Genomic DNA, 16,331 nt, shown 5'->3' with positions numbered 1-16,331 from the left:
CTAATTTTCAAAATCGACATTAACAAACAAAACCCTTGCATTGCCTATGCCGCAACAGAAACTGTTGAATATCATTATTATCTCAACTGTTCTCACTTTTCCAAAAGCTGACAACTGGCAACAACTTTCTACAATCTAACCAGCTCTTCTGTTTCTCCATTAAGGGTGCCGTGGTTATGCGGCGGAGTTTGGAGTCTGACCGCCCCGCTGTCTTCATTACAGTGATTTCCCCTCATAAATAAAACTTACTTTTCCCTGGCTTGGCTGTCGGACGGCACGTTGTTACTCTTGCCTTTGGCGTACATGCTTACAGAGAGCTCCGATTGTCACGCACCTGTCAACCCATCACAGCCTCCCCGGACACAACCCCGTCACCATGGTGACTGCGGGACCGATAGCTCCCATTGGACAACGGGCACAGAAGAAACGCCCATTCTGTTTGGTAACGCCTCTGACTGACATGCCTGGCCCCGCCTCAACTGAAACGAAAGCCCTCTCTTATCTTTCTTGCTCTGCCTGGCGCGCACACGGACGATGTACGCATTGGCTACAACGACTCCCTCTGCCTCACTCCTCCCCCTCTCGCTCTTGCTCGCGCGCACACACACAAACACGAACACACACACTAGCCATAAAGGGGAATTTGAAACAGTTGGAGAAGGATTTTGAACAACTGGCTGTTCCCTTCGCAAGCAAACCCACCCTCTGCTATCACAGAAGTGTAATGTGTGGTGAGATGGAAAATACGGAATGGAATTTCCGGGCTTAGCCAGTTTGCCATGCATAGGCTATGTCTAGATGTAGCCTCAAAATCCTGGAGATGTAGCCTATTTCATAGACATATAATAATCCCTGCATACTTAGAATAGGTAGGTTATAGCATCTTTAATAGGTTTACAAATCCATACATTATGAAGGCGTTTATAAGCCTTTGAATACTCCTGTTGAACTGTATTAGGCTCAGTGAATACCTTCTTGGCAGGTAGGCCATGGCTGTAGCCTAAATTGCTCATTGTACCCATGGGGCATCCAGCTCCCTGGATTTCTGGGTAAATGGATATATATGGCTAGGCTCATTTTCTTTATCCTTTTAATGGTAGAGTGCCATTGATTGTCTGCCTAGTCATAGGCCAGTTCGTCTGAGAATATCAAATAGATAACCCAGTGGTGCACTTGCAATCGCACTGACAACATATAGCAGTTTGTAGTTCAGTGTTATTTTAAACCAGACTGTATCAAATGAACCATCAGGCAACCAACTCTAAGGTTATTTGGTTAGAGAGTTACTGTAACAACAAACTTGTTTGATTATTAGTTCATTTGTCATTTCGAACGTGTTTAAGCAACATGCACTAGCTCCTGTTTATTTAGCCACGTTAGGAACCGTTTAGGATAAACATCGTATTTGGAAAAGATGCAATACGCAGGCTTTGATAAGCCAAGTCAAGTAAGTTAGAGTGATGTCTGTCCTCTACCGTTTTACAGCCTCCACTGTTCTTTTCTCTTTTTTTCGAAATGGGCAACTTGAAACCGTCCGTGCTGAATAACATTCGCTGTTCCAACAACCTCCCTCCTCTTGCTGGATCCCGGAAGTGCCTCGGTAAGACACGAGTTCTGCGCTCTCACACTCACAAAATTAGACGTGCAGACTCGTACTGTGTTCAGCTGAGGAATTATATCCGTAGCGTGTTTTAGAACAGGGATAATATATGATAACAAGACTGGGCATAGGCTGTATGTGTGGCATACATTGCTATTCGTGGCATACTCTGCAGGACATGGTTGGTTCTGTGCTGTCACAAGACGCTGTCCAACAGCGGTTACGCGCCGTAGTTTTGCACTTGGGGCCCCTCAGATGCGTCGAACTCAGCTTAGATTACATTAAATACTCATCTTAGGTAGGCCTATGATGAAAATGCCATGAATTGTCTGCCTGCCTACGTGATCTTTGTGATAACAATCCAGACATCACTTCTCCTTTCACATTAGTTCTGTAGCATATAGCCTCATGAAATCATGCTGTACCAATGTAACTGAAAATATATGCTCAGCGTTGAATGAAACCTAGAATAACTGTTAATTGATGTTTAGTTACATAGTCTACTTCAATGAGGTGCCGTCTTTTGACCAGACTTATAAGATAAAAAACATATATGACAGATATGACATTGATAAGGAATCACAGTATTGATTGACAGTTTACACTGACTTTTTTTGAATGGTTCTTGCTCTGCAACTTTATGATGTGGGCCTTGAACTATGCACTTGACTAAAGACAGCTACACTCCATGAGGAAGAGATTGGAAGAACTGAGTTTCCTGGATGTCAGATGACACAGACTTACCAGGTTCCAGCTGTTACCTGGATGAGAGGACCTTCCGTCTCAGCTGCGGACTCTTCCTGGAGCATTCCCATTCCCTCAATGATGGATGGGCCTGGAAGGAAGTCAATGTATGTTCTAAACCAGAGCCTCTATTCATACACCCACCTCATTGTCTTAATAGTATTGATAGAAATGTATTGACAATAACGCATTCATATAATTGTCAGGCACCATCCAGATATAAAGTGAACAATTGTGTATGCATGCTAAAGTTACATTTGAGTCCATGTCAATTATTTTTTAAGGGGTCAGAGGCCGAAGGCTACATGAAAAAAACAGTGATGGTTTCCTGTCAAGTCAGTGGTATGCCATACCAGAGCAGCCAAAGCAAACCAGTGGAAGCCAGTGATGCCCTGATGGAAAGTGAACAGGTACTGCAGTCTTGTATGCATGTAGGCTATCAAATGCCAAAAACGTTGAAAAGGCCCGGCCTGGTTCAATTTGCGCTAGAAAACTTTGAAAAAAAGGCCCTGGTTCAATTTGCGTTAGAAAACTTTGAAAAGGCTCTGGTTCAGTTTTCACTAGAAATTGATGCCATGTCCTGTAGGACTTGATCACTTAAATGTCTTCATGCATTTGCTTTTTGCACCCTGAAATGATTGAATCAGGTAATGATAATAACAGGACCGTGTTCTGTGTTCCTTGTATAGTTGATGTTAGAATGTGGTTTGGTACTTTGTTTGGCAATCTGTAGACTGAATTTGTGTTTGTGTCCCAAAGAGAGCGGGGAAGGCAGAGAGGGAGAGGTGGATAGATTTGTGTTACCCTCACACACTGAATCAATTACCTGAAGGAAACACTTTAACTAAATCCTGCCATTTACAATGGAGGTCAGTTAACTTCTGAAAACCTTACTAGAGTGGGCATTTTCTCTCACTTGACCAGGTGGGCATCTCAGTCTACTGGTACACACATCCATGAGATTGCACACACCTGATCTTTTCTTTTAATTTCAGTTTGTTTTTCTGTGCTGTAACATACAAGGGCAAATCTGCATATTGCCTCTTAGCTACTGCACATGAGCAGCAACATTACTGAAATCTTGTTTCGTGAAGCACATTATCATTTTTTATTTATTTTTAAATGGAAGTTGTGCCTAGTGAATGATTATTTTTTTCCTTCTCGCCCATTTCATTAGCGTGGCCTTCCGGCAGATTGCAAATGACTTGACTCCCCTGGATATTTACATTCCACTCACACACGGAACAAAAGAGCCAGCTCCTTTTCCCATTCTATGTTCCATATTTGGCTGTATTAATCACAGTAGAGCAAAACATTATGATGTTTTTCCAGCCTCTACCTGTTAATCTATTGTGCATTTAAAGGGTCCATCCCACACATCACAATGATTCATTTTAAAATTATTATTATTATTATTATTATTATTATTATTATTATTATTGTTGTTGTTATTATTATTGCTAGATTCTTTTTAGTCAGTTTCACCAACTTATTATTGTGTCTGCCACACAAATTGTTGGGTGGTCGTCAGTCTACCATGTGGATGAGCAACCTGAAATGTGTTAAGCATTGAGAAGAATTCTGAAATACTCCCATAAGTTCCACACAACGTTTTCAGTAGTTAGTCAGTGAGTCAGTAATGTCATCCATGTAGTGTGCACCATTAGCACCTCAATGCTTCAGACATAAACTTCAAATAGAGCCAGTGCACCTATTGAGAGGAGGAGAAATGTCAATCAGTCTGAGTGGACTATGCCTGCCCCGATGCTGCTGCTTCCTAAACAAATACTAGCCTTAGAGAAATTGAGCATTTGCATAAAGAGGAACAGAATGCATTAAAGCGGCTGTTTGAAGGAAGATTTGGTTGAGGGAAGGCATAAAATCAAAAATCATAGCAATGAAAGTTCATATCAAAACATAGTCATATCGATTTTTTTCATGTATTCATTTGCACACATTTCTAATTGTATATAATAATTTCTCTGGCTAATGAAAATAAGTTGTATATACCTTGGCTCATACACTGTCTTCATATGGACATTTTTACAAAACAATTGTAGAACTTCAATTAAACTGTGCTTTTACTGTATTTGCTTACAATAGAATTTTAAAAAGGAAAGGAGTTTTAAAAAAAGTAGTTCTTGTTTGTTGCTGCTGTTTTTAGAGTTTTAGTGCATCAAAGTTAAACATGCAACAAAATCAAGGTGCTTGCAGATTGCTATCAACATGTACCAGATAGTGCTGGAGAGAGGCATAGGTATAGTTTTGTGCTTTTGATGTTTTGATGCTTTTGAATAGAGAGGGAGCCCAACGCCCTCTGTGATTCTTGGTTTTGACATTTAACTTTCTCTATGAAAGGAGACATCATGTGTCATCTGTGACAGAATATATTTGCTGTGGCTAATATTGACGTGGCATTAGTTTTATGAAGCCTTTACAATTAATGACTACCAGTTGCTACTTACTAGTGTTATCTTAGGTATATACAGTATTTGAATATTTAAAAATGCAATGTAAAATCCAGTGTAATGTCTAATGAAGCTCTGTTATTCAAATTAACCTGACCTTTTCTGAAAGTGATGCCATAATCAGTATAACATTGTAGTCTTACAGAATTGTTTGTCTTCCTGGTTTCTTAAATCTTTTTTCATAGACTAAGTTGTGAGGGGAATTGTATTCACTGATGGTTGTTTGCTCCTGAAAATATCAACAATGACATTGGAGCTACATTTCAGAGAGGTCTAGCAGGCTGCCGCCTTGAGTGACACAGATGTGTTTTTCACCAAAAATGGCAATTTGGTGTTGATGCCAAGCAAATGGACGCTCAGTGACTAGTCCCTCAAAGTGCTTTATAAACTGTTTGTACAGCTTGTACAACCATTGTATAAAGTTCTTTTCAACAGAGCTTGTAACATTTTTGCTACTTTTCTAAAGCCATTGAGAGTTTAGCAGCTTAAATGTCCATTGCAGGATAGCAAAAGAGAAAGCTGAATATTGCCCCTGAAATAAAATAAAAAAACAATATGGTTCTCAACAATATTTTTTAGTGTTGACATGTGTATTGAACAAGTTTAGGAAGGGTACCATGCTATCAGGAAGAAGCGTCCAGTGTCCATGAAGTTGATTGCCCTTGTCCTAAAGCATATTCCTTATGGAAAATACACTCCTCTGATTGATTCAGGAGTCAGATAATAATTGCTACTTTCATCAGAAAAATTGGTCTATTTATCTTGAAACCTTTGGCCAAGTTCTTCAGTGCATCTGGCACAGTGTTGAAGAAGACATCACATCTGTTGAGCTAAGCCTTCCAGACTCGCTGTGAAAACGGATGTGCTTCAACTCTTGAATAATAAGTGTGAGTCAAGGTCAAACACTTTTCAGTGGCAGGTTGTGCTTTTCTTCCCTGAGTACCTGTTTTATATAATTGAATTTAATATGTTCAGCACACCACTTAACGTTCTCCTAAAAGTACATAGTACATTGTTTGACCTTCAAAAGGACTCCAAACTTGAAGGCAGCAGCAGGCAAAAAAGCTCTCCTAGCCATTGTCCAGGAAAGAGAAAGAGAGAGAGAGGGGGAAAAAAACAATTTTCCAAAAGATCTGTGGGGAAGATTAGGAAAGCCAAATGCCTTTTTTGTGGCTTCCTGTTTTGGTGGAGGAATTCTTTGAGGCAGCGCATAAATGTCTCACTCAACAAAAATCCATCAGGGTTAACCCTTTCAGTGCTTCGTGCCTGAATCTGTACTATTCGTCTTGAATGTTTGCCTTTGTCTTTGGGCACCTGTAGGAGGACAGGTCATCACCTGCAAATCAGTATGTCCAGACAGAGAAGCCACTCTATGTAAACTCTCTATGTGCAGTTGCTGTATATTGAGAAGCTCATTTTCACTATGAACCAAGACATTACAATCATTCCTGAACATGTCTGCCTGAAAACACCCATTATACCTACTCTAAAAGAAGCATGCAAAAAACTGTGATGTTTTTAAGCCATTCAATGCAGAGGCTACAAACAGAATTACTGAGGTAATTAAACCTGTAATTAAGGCTTGTATTTAAATTAATGAAAAACTCCCATCCTTCTTTTTCCTTTTAAATTACACTCTTTTGTTGAGTAGAGTGCAGGAAACGTCTGATGAGATGTTTCCCCACAGCCGATTGTGAGAGCCTAGGCAGATAATGCATGAGAGGCTATGAGTAGCCTTTAATTGAACTTGACCTCTGGTGCCATGGCCACCATGTTAAACACAGAGTTAGCAACATAGTCAGGTCAGAGCAGCCTGATTAGAATTTTTGCCTCACATTTGAATGCCAAATTCCCAGAGTGCCGAGGATAACGAGTGGACGAGTCAGTTATGCAAAGGATCAGTGTGCAGGTGGACCTCTCGTGAATGCAGTCGCATCATGTATACTTCTCCCCTCGGCTCCTCTCATAGATCCATGAAGTCACTGCATTGGAATGGAGCTTCAAAATCGGCATTTGTGAAAAGGGTTGTTTGTGCAGACTGCCATTTCTGTCCTTCAACACAATCAAATGTGGTGATTTCTGATAGCCTTTACCATGTTTCCATCAGTCGGTCTTCTTTCATGTGTTTCTGTAATAAAAGTGTAGTCATGACTAATGCCTGCTTTGGTCCCCTATGGAACATCCTGTTGGGAGGTCTGAGAAGTTGAGACGAGGTCTGGAAGCCAGAGCCCATGTAAAAGGGGTGGGGATGGTGTGTGTGTGGGGGTGTGTGTGGGTGTATGCGGGTGTGTGTGTGTGTGTTTGTGTGTGTGTGTGTGTGTGTGTGTGTGAGGGGGGGTGAGGGAGCAGCACTAGTATGTCATTGTTTTTATAGCTTACGTGCCTGTGTCCCATTCTTCCTGTCTTGACAGACGTCGGATGTGAAACACTAGTAGTTTGTTTCTGGGCTTTGCCCGTGTATAGGAAAGAGGAGATGTTATCTGTGTGTGGGAGGAGTACTGAGACGGCACAGAGATACATGGAGAGACTAGGAGCCCTGACTCCTCCGTAAGCAGGACGGCAGCTACACACCAGCGTGTGTGCACATTTGAAGTGCTGCTAGCACGCTGTCTTTAATTAAATCAGAACATGTGTCTGTGGAAACAAATATATTGCTTCCTTTAAGAGCACTCAGTTTTCCTAGCTGTGGTTCGACATGTGAAAAAGCACATGGCAACCCATGCTTATGAGCCCAGTGTTAAGCCGCCGTTTGTTGACTTGTGCCTCCTGCCCTCTGTGAAATAGCCTTATCCACTTAAAACTTTTGTGTTTTCTCCTAAAACAGGGATTCCCAAACTGTGGTACATGTACCACCGGTGGTACACGAATTTCCACTAGGGGGTACGCAAGATGAAAAGGGCAATGTCGGAAAGGTGTTGAATTTTTTAAATCTTAAGCCTATATCTATAGCCTTTAATTATGTGTCGGATGGTGGTGGTACATGGGGGGGCATAGTCTGCCATCTTGTCTGTTGAAGAGGACTTACAAATAAGAGGAAAATAAAACCCAAACAGTCAGTAAGTGGAGGTACAGAATATATGTTGTGCTTCCTGTGCTGTGGTCCTCAGGTGTTCATCTGGCACCAGTACAGAATACAGGTCCTGTGGCTGTCCTGTCAGAAAATGAATGAGTGATGGAGGCAATAAACAGAGAAGTTTGGGACTTAACAGAAACCGACACGAAGCGATGTGAATATGAGTTGCTCTCATTGATTTCATTTTTAAAGATGCCTATAGCCCGAAGGTGGATGTTGAGCTTGAAGTTTTGTATTCTGTCTGCCTCTTCTCCTCGTCTCAGTGAGAAGGAATGAGCTTTGGCTGTAGGGCTTACTGGAGGTACTCCCACCAATTCATATCAAGTGATCGGTCTCAAAGCGACTGAATGATTGATGTCTTAACATAAAACAGAGTGTCACGCCAGCATCAGATTTTCTTTTATGCCAGAATCAACCTATGGGAAATAATTGTTTCTGATGCAAACTCTTGACAAGACCTTTTTTCATGAATTGTTTCATGATTTGTAAAAAGTACTGACTCTCTCTAAAAAAAAAAAGTCTGTGTGTGTGTTTCTTTCTCTCTCTCTCTCTCCCTCTCTCTCTCTCTCTCTCTCTCTCTCTCTCTGTGTGTGTGTGTGTGTGTGTGTGTGTGTGTGTGTGTGTGTGTGTGTGTGTGTGTGTGTGTGTGTGTGTGTGTGTGTGTGTGTGTGTGTGTGTGTGTGTGTGTGTGTGTAAACTTCTAAAGTCACAAAGTTGTGCAACACAAGTCAAGTCCAACCGTGTGTATCCCCCTGCAGCTGTGTTGTGATCAGGATGAGGCCGGAGGCGAGCAGACAGCAGTGGCTGAGGGCCAGCCTGTGGTGCGGTACGAGTACCACGTGCTCTACTCCTGCAGCTACCAGATCCCCGTCCTCTACTTCAGGGCGTCCACGCTAGGTACAGTACGTGACCATGGGCCTCGTCTCAAAATCTGGCCAGCCTCACGGCCAAATTAGTCACTGCTGAGCCGCCATGCCAAATTATTTGTGGTCAGACACTGCATCAGAATGACCATGAATCCAGATGAGGAAAGGGTGTAAGCAAGCATCAGTTCAGTTTACACAAAGGATTTTATGGACTATGGAAGACCATTCACTTTTTTTTTTACAGAGGGACGATCACTGTCATTAGACGAGGTGTGGAATAATGTCCACCCCAACTACCAACAGAGGCTACGGCAAGGTCCATGGGACACCATCACCCAACAGGTTCGTAGGTTTCCTCTTATTGTTTATTTAAAATATTTCATGTTGGTGCTAACCATGTTTTGGTGTTTGTACTGCCATCTGGTATCAGCGTTAGATTTACAGAGTGGTCTTTTCCATTCAAATATGGAGAACATCATTCATTCACAGTGACATTGAGTATACATTGAGTCACTCATATATACAGCTGGTAGTGCTGAGGTCTGTTTCCTGGTTCTCTGTAGATATTGCTGTGGAGACCATGAATGTTCACATAGAATGAGTCTCTTGTTTCCAGTAGGTTCTTCTTAAAGCCTTATTCTGGTATCAGTGGAGAATATCTTCCCTGAAAGATCTGAATTGTGGCTGATCGAAAATTGTATTTGCTGAGAGCAGTTATTTTTGTCGAGCAGTATCTAATCATCCCAATTGGAAAAGTTATAGTTCCACACACAATCCTCCTTAAGAGCACTGATGTAGTCCTTGATGCCACAGACAGTTCTAAATACAGTCCATGATGACATGAACACTGATTGCACAAAGTCTGAATGACAATTGAAAGTTGATAATGATCGGAAATTATGATCGGAGCCTGTCTACTGCAGTCTCTTGGCCCACTGTGTACAAATGGTAGGTTTAGTCTAATGTGGTGCCGGCGGGTTGATTAAATATGAATGGAAATTAGGAGAGGAGTGACGTCAGCGGCGAGCTTTATTAGAGGCGGGAGTGGAGAGGGGCGGCCGGGCCGAGACAAAGCAGCGGAGAGCCGGGCGATGGCAAGGGGGAAATGTCAGGAGAATGGAAGCTGCTGCGACGGCGTGGCAAAAAAAACAGTGTTATGGTGTGGGGTCACAGGGCTGAGCAGGGTGGGGGGGGGTGGAGGACTGTGCCATCTGACGCAGGTAAACATGGGTGACTCACACCAGGGGTTTACGAAGTGTGACGCCAACTCTCTCTCTCTCTCCCTCTCTCTCTCTCCCTCTCTTTTTCTTTCTGTTTCTCTTTCTCTCCCTCTCTCTCTGTCGCTCCCACCCCTCCTCCTCTCTATCTTTGCACTCATCCCCATCCCCCCTCCAGTCGTTCTCAGTTTTCTTAAATTCAAATTGGTTTCTCACCGTAACAAATGGGATCTTGCCATTGCCAAAGTAGTTCAGAGGGAGACGGTGTGTTCTTACTTGATTTGTTACAGCCTATTTCCGAAAAAATACACAGAGACACTAATGTTACAATGTACCATCTACATAAAATTATCTTTTATAGGATGGAAAATAAATATGTGCTCTAAATTAGTATGACGCTTGAAATCATTATCTTTGTGCCCATCAGCCATAACAGCTTGCTAGGACCTGTAGGGGAAAATATTAGATGTCCTTTTTCATATTTCATGTCTTATTCAGTAGTTGATAGCTGTCTATCTGGAGGCAGGCATACAGCCACATTTTTATTTGAAGAGTGCAAGCTGTTTTCATGCATTTTAAGCCTTTCACTGTTTCCTTGGTTCCCGGTGAAGGCAAAAACAACCGTCTCCACAATCGGAGCAGTGAGATATTGACAACGACAACTCTACTCTTCAGATTAATAGAATTCCACCCTGTCCTTTTGTGAATTAGGTGGTGTTGTGCCGCCGGCAATGCTATTCATTTATGCTCACAAAGGTCAAATCCTCCGCGCCAAATAAATAAAGAAATCAACGTGAACAGAGAGCGATAAGTGGGAATGAATCATCGTGACCCGCTCATGATTGAGACGGGAAACCGAGTGGGTTTCAGAAAGGCTGCAATCCGTCGCCATGGAACAGTTTGCTTCTCTCCTCCCCTCCCTGAAGGATTACTGAAGTCATCTCTGTTGCCTAAGCTGTGGTCCAGGAAGTCTTGGGGCAGGGCCACAACTAGAGAGGGAGTACGGAGTGACAAGAGAGAGAAAGGGAGAGGAGTCTTTCAAGAGGTCTTTACATTACAACTCAGAAGCTGCGAGGCACTACAGGCAAAGGGGTGCCATGCTATAATTACCAACTGCTAAAACTGTTTGCAGATATCTCATGAAAGGAATGGAGGAGGGCCATCTTGAAAGCTGGTGCACTCCAAACAGTTTGTGCTTTGCTAATGCGAATGCTCATAGGATGAATTCATGTCTGAGATTGTGTCACAGCAGGTGACCATATCACATTATTCATTCAAGACATCCTAGTGTGATGTACACACTGTGCAGGGTGATGTTAATGTTCTCACAGTGAATGTTTTAAGTGATTGTGTGTATTTAAATGCCGTCTGTAACCAAAAGTGACTTGTGCTAGTCATGGATTTTTCTTTTTCCAGGCTGAGTGTAAGCCAAAGCTCAGACAGGTAGAAAATCACAACACAGCCATTGTTCATTTCAGTGCAGTCTCCCCATTCCCTTTCAACCGCAACGATCCACGTTCACGTCAGGTCAGGGCATAGCGTAAGTGCTGTATGTATGTTGCTCTGTGTAGAAGGAGAAGTGCTTTGTGGAGGTTAAGTGCTGTCGTAGTGCTTAGGCACAGGCGCTGCGGTTCGCTCCCTCATTGTGCTTTACTGCCCCCCAGTGCATGATGGGATACCAGCTGAAAACAGCGCAGCGTCGCCCCAAGCAATTCAATATGGACACAATTAGCCTCCAGTTGTATATATTTGGGTAGACTAAAAAAATGACACTTTTAGAAGTCTGTCCTTTGATATACATTTTTTGGTAGGGGTGGGGGGTAGCTTTGAATTTTATTCATCTGAGCAATTAGGGTGTTTTTTAATGAAGTGCAATTAGGGTTTGGTTTAGTCTAAGTGTTTGGGAATGGAAGACCATCTGTTTCACACAAATTGCAAAGATTGGATTCTTGTTTTGAAAAAGTAACTTAATCACATGCTTCCTAGTCACACAGAAGAAAGCTCATGTCTCATGGCTAACCAGAGTTCGCCTGGTCCTCTCCATCTCCCTTGCTATCCCTCTCTTCTGTCCCTTCCACCCACCATCTCTCGGCTCTCTCAGTCTATATGTTTCTTCCCATTCTCATCTCTTGTGTGTCTGACGGCATGTCAGTTTGTCAGTACGTGTCTGCAGTAACTGCCTGTCTTTGTCACCGCAGGAGCATCCACTGCTTGGTCAGCCGTTCTTCATGCTGCACCCGTGTCGGACGGAGGAGTTCATGAGGCCGGCGCTGGAGACCGCACGCGCCGAACAGAAGTAAGTGTGATGCCATCGCCTCGCTGTACCGACGATTGTCTTCAACTGCCGCCATTCATTCATTTTGGTCGTCTTCACAACAAGTTTTCCAGGGGTGGCCAGATTAGAATGATCAAGCTGACCTCTCTGTAGTGGGTGCCAATGTTTGGACAGAACTTAGTCAAATCAAGAAACACGAAATGAAGGGAACCACTATTATTCAAAACAGTGCTAGTCGATTGGATTTTTTGACAGTGTTCATAGATAAAGGCAATGCCAGTGAGAAATACTTTCCCCCTTTTTTTTCCTTAGGCAAATAGAAGTTTGAAATTGAAATATTTATTGGTTTCATGTTTTGTTTCCACTAGGCACACACTGTAAAAAAAAGCTGTTTCTTCAATTGATCATTGTCTCATTAAAAATGTAAAATTACCAGACTTTGAATGAAATTAATTAATGTTATAGGCTGATGGAACAAATTTGCCAATGTCTTTGCAAACAAATGTGAATTTTGGTGGTCACAAAAATGTAGACTAGAAAGTTTTGGTGTTTTAAAGATTACCATTCTTACAGATATTAAGCCTGTATATCATGATATTTACCCTGTATATCATGAACACTGTGTTTAAAATACTGAATATATACTGAACACTATTTCCCCTTCATTATATGATGGATTAGATTTCTTGTTTCTAAATCAGCCAGAGCCTTGGAGTTTGCCCAGTTTTCATCTGCCAGTGTTGGGTGAAAATGCCAATCCCTTCCTACGAAGGCAGCACAAAGAGCAATCTAAAAATAAGCAGGAACATTTGGTTTTCAGGCAGTCACATTGTGCACCCAGCACAGACAGAAGAGAAGTCAGTGCTTCCTCACGCAGCACATTATAAGTGCACTAAAAATCACTGGGCCTTAAAGATCAATCCAGATAGCAGCGGATTAAAATGCTGCCTCCTCCTGCTTCATAATTTTTTTTTTAGAAAAGTGGCAGCGTTCTTCCCTGATGTCTCCTCCAGCTTGTCTTGAACAAGCCCCTCTCCCCCCACCTAACAGGGAGAACAACTTTCACCCTCAGCAGGTGTAAACTTCCTCTTCTTCCTCTTCCTCCACAGGGGAGTGAATTACATTGTGACGTGGTTGAGTGTGGTGGGACCAGTGGTGGGACTGGATGTTCCACTCAGCTACGCACTGGCAGTGGGCACGCCTGCACCGAAGGCAGTGGCAGCAGTAGCAACACCAGCATCAACACCGGTGTCAGCAGCAGCATCAACATCAACATCTGTCCCGGACTGAAGCGAGCCCCCGGTCTCTCCCACGCCATCTGTGACAGCCCAGGCCCCGCCACCACATGGGGCTCACACGAATGGAGCCTCTCAAAACAAGCTGCCTGCTTGCATCCCTGAAGAAGATGTCGACTCTGCGCTACCCCCTGCTGTGGCGTGTGTGTCTGTGAGGCGACCCTGCACGACCATGTCGTCTCAAACAGAAAAGATGACTACTTTAAATGGCTGGAGATCACATCAGCATGTTGATATTTTGCCACAGTGGCTAAGCATGGTGTGCTTTTAATGCTCTTGACATTGACTTACAAAGGCAGATTACTGTCTGTTCTTTAAAGGGTAATAAACATATTGATTTCTCGCTCTCTCTCTCTCTCTCGCACTCTCGCTGCGAGCTGCCTCGGAGTGAGTGTTCCTCCATTACGTGCCTCACTTGACATCAAATGGGCTCCAAATGACATCACTTTTTCCCAGGAAAAAAGCACAACGTCAGTTTCCTGGTGAAGCCCATTTCACGGCGTCAGGAGTGAACAAGCACTGCGAAGCAGCTCACTGCGGTGGTGGTGGTGACGGTGTCGGCACTGTTCCCCTGTCAGTGTGACTGACTGGTCAGATTAGCCTTCCGACATGCTCCCCTCCCCACATGCAGAGATGAGAGGCCCCTGCCCGGCTGAATGGGAGCAGAGGCACAATGTGTTATTGCACGGCTTGTTTGTTTTTGTTTATCTGTGGGTGGGTTGTTTGGTCTGAGAGAGAGAGAGAGACAGGGAGAGAGAGACAGAAGCTGCCATCTTATGTGTAGGTGCCTGTGACTCACTTGTTTTTGTTTTTTTTTCCTGCTGGTTATTTTGAGGGAAGGTTAGCTTTTGATGTTGACAATAATGAAGGGATGTTCTTCAGTGTTTATGATTGGAGTATGAATGTGTAGGAAGACCTATAAATAACATTCTTACTGAATATGAAGATGGAGAAATGGTGAGGCAGAGTAGAACATGCGAGAAGCCACATTCTGTAAGCAGATCCAAATGAAATGGAACATGAATGCCAGAGACATAAACATGTTGGGGAAAAGGTAGGGATCTACTGTACTTTATAAAAGGTTCTCTTGCTTGAATAATGAGGGGTTTTTTTTTTTTTTCAACTACTGCCACTCGTTGGCCAAAAGCAGTGAAACTTAACAGATACAGTCCTCAACAAAGCCTCGTTCACAATACAGAATTTGATGAAAATCAGCCTACTAGTCACAAAGACTATAGTGGCCTCATGAGCCAAGGCCATTGGACATTTGATTTGTGTGGAGAAATCATGTTTTTTTTTATATACGAGTAGATTCATCTGAGTATGACCTCATAAAATAAAGCTCCTCACAGATTGGGAAGTGAAGTGAGCTGAGGGAAAACTTGCCTTTCATAGGTGATTTTCAAAGTCCTGATGGTTCTGGCCCAAGGTTTCTGGCGTTTTTTGAAACGGTATGTATTTGCGTTGATTCATTTAGCTGATGCTTTTATTCAGAGTGACATAAGAACTAGCATTCAAGTTATATTGCAAAGGAGACCTTAGTGTAACAACAAATACTACGTTTACAGCCGCCACCAGACTATCAGAGGATGAGAGTACAGGAGTTTAAATACTAGTCAAAGGACATAATAGAAGTATGTAGAAGGTGGTAGAAGGAAGTGCATGGTGTATTGGATGAGTTAGTTGAAATGAGGTACTATTGGAAGAGTTGGGTCTTCAGGAGCTTCTTGAAGATGGAGATGGACGCCTCTCTTGCAGCTGCTCTCGTTCCACCATCAGGAATATGCTGGAAATACCTTCAAATTGCTATCCTAGTATCTGAGCACATTTGCAAACCTATATACAAGGACAGAGCAATCAGCAGGTATAGTGATTTGACCCTCAAAAGAACAGACTGAGTAATGCACATCATTCCATCAGCCCACTCAAATTATATCAGTTTCATTCTGTGTAGGAAAAAAATGTCCTCTAAAGGGAAAGCTCGAAAAGCTAATATTAAAGGCAAAATGTTGTGGTTGAATCCTCCCCGCAGTGTTCTATGTAAACTGGTTGAGGATGTGAAAGTGTATTTGTGTTGTGGACTGCTGGTGTGTTTGGTTGGGGTTTGTTGGTTGGGGGAGGGAGGGAGTGTGCCAACAGGGAAAGTCCTCACTCAGCAGGACTAAATGGGTCAGGCTTCTCTCCTGAGGACAGATCTGTATCGGTAAGGGGGTCAGGCTGTTACCCAGCGCTGCAGTACTTATTGGACAGGCTGCTGTTTGGGTGGATGGGCTTAAATGAGACAGCTTTGCATCCCGGGCAACACCTGTACTACTGTGCAAAGACCGATTTTTGAGAGCAATAGAACGGCAGGAATCAGAGACCATTGTTATTGAATGTGAAATGGAAGAGTTGTAGAATGATAGAATTGAAGAATGATAAAGCCAAGTGCTGTTATACCTCAAATAAACCTCATTTTTTGGCACCCTTGAATCTCTTTTATAAACAGATACACTTCTTACTCCAATGCTTGAAAAGATTCGTTATTATTCAAAGTCAAAGGGATTAGTTTTCATTTATGTCAGGGTAAGCCAAAGCACCACTGAATGGGGGCTGTGTTGAAAATGACAAAAAGCACTACTGACATCTGTTGGCAGAAGAGCTCCCTTACAAGCATGTTTAGTTGTAGCTCATTTTGAGGTTCACCACTAGATGGAAACACGTCAATATGGGAGGGATATGTTGATATTGGAACCACTGTCCAAGGACATAAAAATGTTTTAATTGGTTTAAGAATTGCTGTTGATTTTGGAG

At 42.8% G+C, this 16,331-nt stretch overlaps 2 protein-coding genes across 9 annotated transcripts in view; one reads left to right on the top strand and one right to left on the bottom strand.

Moving 5' to 3' along the window:
• Nucleotides 1-356, bottom strand: part of ssbp2b (single stranded DNA binding protein 2b) — a 48,284-nt gene extending 47,928 nt beyond the window's left edge. For 4 of the 6 annotated variants that reach the window (XM_076284545.1, XM_076284547.1, XM_076284548.1 and 1 more), the window contains exon 1: nucleotides 250-356. In XM_076284545.1, coding sequence (XP_076140660.1) covers nucleotides 250-305 — 56 coding nt within the window. In that variant the 5' untranslated portion in view covers nucleotides 306-356. The remainder of the gene's footprint in view (nucleotides 1-249) is intronic. The other 2 variants (XM_076284549.1, XM_076284551.1) reach the window with 1 other exon arrangement.
• Nucleotides 357-1,159: 803 nt separating this feature from the next.
• On the top strand, nucleotides 1,160-16,002 carry atg10 (ATG10 autophagy related 10 homolog (S. cerevisiae)). Of its 3 annotated transcripts, none has more exons than XM_076284544.1 (7): nucleotides 1,160-1,600; nucleotides 2,280-2,451; nucleotides 2,629-2,754; nucleotides 8,644-8,782; nucleotides 8,996-9,093; nucleotides 12,167-12,264; nucleotides 13,353-16,002. In XM_076284544.1, exons 2-7 carry the CDS (start codon nucleotides 2,323-2,325, stop codon nucleotides 13,531-13,533), a joined length of 771 nt encoding a protein of 256 aa, XP_076140659.1. In that variant the 5' UTR covers nucleotides 1,160-1,600; nucleotides 2,280-2,322; the 3' UTR covers nucleotides 13,534-16,002. The 3 variants fall into 3 exon arrangements, with proteins under 3 accessions (XP_076140659.1, XP_076140657.1, XP_076140658.1); XM_076284542.1 differs by having other exon boundaries at nucleotides 2,276-2,451; XM_076284543.1 differs by lacking the exon at nucleotides 1,160-1,600 and adding an exon at nucleotides 1,682-1,898 and having other exon boundaries at nucleotides 2,276-2,451.
• The last annotated feature ends 329 nt before the right edge of the window (nucleotides 16,003-16,331 follow it).

The sequence above is a fragment of the Alosa pseudoharengus genome, unplaced genomic scaffold, assembly GCF_046254945.1.
Source record: "Alosa pseudoharengus isolate Yale_2024_CS ecotype anadromous, Long Island Sound unplaced genomic scaffold, YU_APseudo_1.1 YU_APseudo_1.1_scf_14, whole genome shotgun sequence".
In the NCBI taxonomy this organism is placed as follows: domain Eukaryota; kingdom Metazoa; phylum Chordata; class Actinopteri; order Clupeiformes; family Clupeidae; genus Alosa; species Alosa pseudoharengus.
This window is presented reverse-complemented; position numbering and strand designations above follow the sequence as displayed.

Excerpts from the sequence above, each read along its gene's own strand:
- atg10 (XM_076284544.1), top strand. The coding sequence starts at position 2,323 with ATGTCAGATGACACAGACTTACCAGGTTCCAGCTGTTACCTGGATGAG. Across the intron at positions 2,755-8,643 it reads CCCTGATGGAAAGTGAACAG|CTGTGTTGTGATCAGGATGA; the intron begins GTACTGCAGTCT and ends ATCCCCCTGCAG. Across the intron at positions 9,094-12,166 it reads GGGACACCATCACCCAACAG|GAGCATCCACTGCTTGGTCA; the intron begins GTTCGTAGGTTT and ends TTGTCACCGCAG.